Source organism: Ambystoma mexicanum, chromosome 2p (assembly GCF_040938575.1).
Source record: "Ambystoma mexicanum isolate Mex_15411 chromosome 2p, UKY_AmexF1_1, whole genome shotgun sequence".
Taxonomy (NCBI): Eukaryota; Metazoa; Chordata; class Amphibia; order Caudata; family Ambystomatidae; genus Ambystoma; species Ambystoma mexicanum.
In genome coordinates, this window is record NC_090923.1 from 470981833 (window position 1) to 470984277 (window position 2445).

The window sequence follows — 2445 nt, forward strand, 5'->3', positions numbered from 1 at the left end:
AGTCATTCAGGAACCATGCTGAAATATAACACTACACTGTAGTGTAGAATAATACCTAAGTGGTCTTGTCCAGCGCTTGTCTGCCACTATTGGGAGCCTCGATGCACTTCATATCTCAGCACTGCTGAGAAGAAGGGAATGCACAAGAGTCAATCAGTAGGGAAACATCAGTGTTGCGATAGGATAGTGAGGGTGATGAATGTGATAGGTTTGCCGGTAGTAGTAACTACCAAGGCAAAATGTTTCATAAAAGATAGAGCCACATAAATAAGCAAGAGGGGCCATAATACATTGGAGGTGGTGGTGTGCAAAGAATGTAGTCGGTAACAATCAGTCTTTTTTTCTTTTTCCAGTTATTTACACAGCTGAGGTGACTCAGAACTTCAACTTGTACTCTTGTCAGGTGTAGACTGGTGAAACAAAATGGCTTCTATCTCTACCTCCCCACCACTGAAGAAATCAAGAACATATTCATATACTTTTAGGGATGAATGGGAAGAACAATATTTCTTCACATGTTTCAAAGGGAAAGCTATATGTTTAATTTGTCAAGCAAGTGTTTCAGTTGGGAAGAAATGCAATTTGGAAAGGCCTTTTACCACAGTTCATAAGTCATATGACATAGACTACCCAACCAACAGTAATCTTAGGCGAGCACGAGTTAAAGAGCTTAAAACTGCATTGAGCGCTCAGCAATCAATTTTTAAGAAAACTGTTTCTCATTCAAAAGCAGCAACTGTGGCATCATTAAAAGTGGCCCATTTTCTTGCAAAAAAGAAGAAACCATTTGAAGATGGTGAAATAGTAAAAGAAGCTATGCTTGCAACTGCTGATTCACTGTTCCAGGACTTTAAAAATTACTCTCAAATAATAGCTGCCATTAAAGATGTCCAGCTCTCAGGAAACGCAGTGGTTAGTAGAATTGAGGTAATGTCACAAAATGTTGACCTTCAGTTTAGGAGTGATTTAGAAAAGTGTGATTTTATGAGTTTGCAGTTTGATGAATCAACTGACATAGAAGATACTGGCCAGCTATCTATTTTTATTAGAATGGTGTTTGAAGATAGCAGTGTGAAAGAAGACATATTAGCAGTTCTTCCACTTATGGGGAAGACAAGAGGAGAAGACATTTATCAAGCTTTCAAAATGTTTATTAAAGACATCAATATGCCACTTCAGAAACTTGTGGCAGTAACAACAGATGGTGCACCAGCCATGATAGGGCGGAATATTGGTTTTGTTGCTCTTTGCAGAAGAGATCCAGACTATCCAGAATTCAGAAGTTATCACTGCATTATTCACCAACAGTTACTGTGTTCCAAGGTACTCAATTATCAGCATGTCATGACTGTCGTTTTAAAAATGGTCAATTCTATACGTGCAAGGTCATTGCAAAACCGACTTTTCAAATCACTTCTAGATGAAATGGATGCTCATTATGGTTTTCTACTCTTCCATACAGAGGTACGATGGCTTAGCAGGGGTAAAGTACTGCAAAGATTTCTGGATCTCCTACCTGAAATTATTGTGTTTTTAGAAGGACGAGGGGAACAAGTTGAGCAACTCAGTAACCCTAAATGGTTATCTGATTTGGCTTTTCTTAATGATTTGCCATCTAAACTGAATGCTCTCAACCTTGAACTCCAAGGGCAAGATAAAACAATAACAGAACTTATTGGGTCATTTAATGCATTTAAAGTCAAACTGAATTTGTGGATGACTCAAATGGAAAAGGGTATCTTGACTCACTTTCCCAGTCTGGAAAAGTTAGTAAGGGAAAGTGCTGTTTATGACAAAGATATGTATGCTGAACATCTCGACCTGATCAGAAAAGACTTTGAGAAACGTTTTTCTGATTTCACGATCATTGAACCTGTGGCTACTTTTATAACCAACCCATTCATGGAAACTGATGTCACTGACACTGCATCTCAAATTGCAAATGCATTCAGATTAAGCATCCTAGACCTTGAAATGGAAATTATTACTCTGCAAGCAGACTTGCATCTGAAAGCAAGATCATCACACACCTAATTTGGGCCATGGTTCAAAAGTCCAAATACCCACTTCTGAAGCAATCCTCTCAGTGTTTGCTTGCTTTGGGTCAACTTACTTATTTGAATCTGGATTTTCTACAATGAAGATTCTGAAATCAAAATACCGATCTCGGTTGACCAACGCACATCTAAATGACTGCATGAAACTTGCAGTAACCCATTACACCCCCAACTTTGACAAATTGGCGAAGATATGCAGTGTCAAGTTTCACACTAAACTACATTGGTGTTACAATTGCTCTAACAACTTACATTCAAATGCACTCAAATTATTATAACTTGACCTGGATGATGTTTTTACTTTACACATGGCAAGATATTCAATCATTGGAAAATGTTTGCGAAGTGACTTAATATTCAAACGGAATGCTCTAAAATTGCTAATGCA

The 2445-nt window shown here is 38.0% G+C and overlaps 1 protein-coding gene across 1 annotated transcript; it reads left to right on the forward strand.

Moving 5' to 3' along the window:
* The first annotated feature begins 423 nt into the window (after positions 1-423).
* Positions 424-2034, forward strand: LOC138567751 (general transcription factor II-I repeat domain-containing protein 2-like). Its single transcript, XM_069646233.1, has one exon. The coding sequence runs from the start codon at positions 424-426 to the stop codon at positions 2032-2034; it is 1611 nt and encodes a 536-aa protein (XP_069502334.1).
* The last annotated feature ends 411 nt before the right edge of the window (positions 2035-2445 follow it).

Excerpts from the sequence above, each read along its gene's own strand:
- LOC138567751 (XM_069646233.1), top strand. The coding sequence starts at position 424 with ATGGCTTCTATCTCTACCTCCCCACCACTGAAGAAATCAAGAACATAT.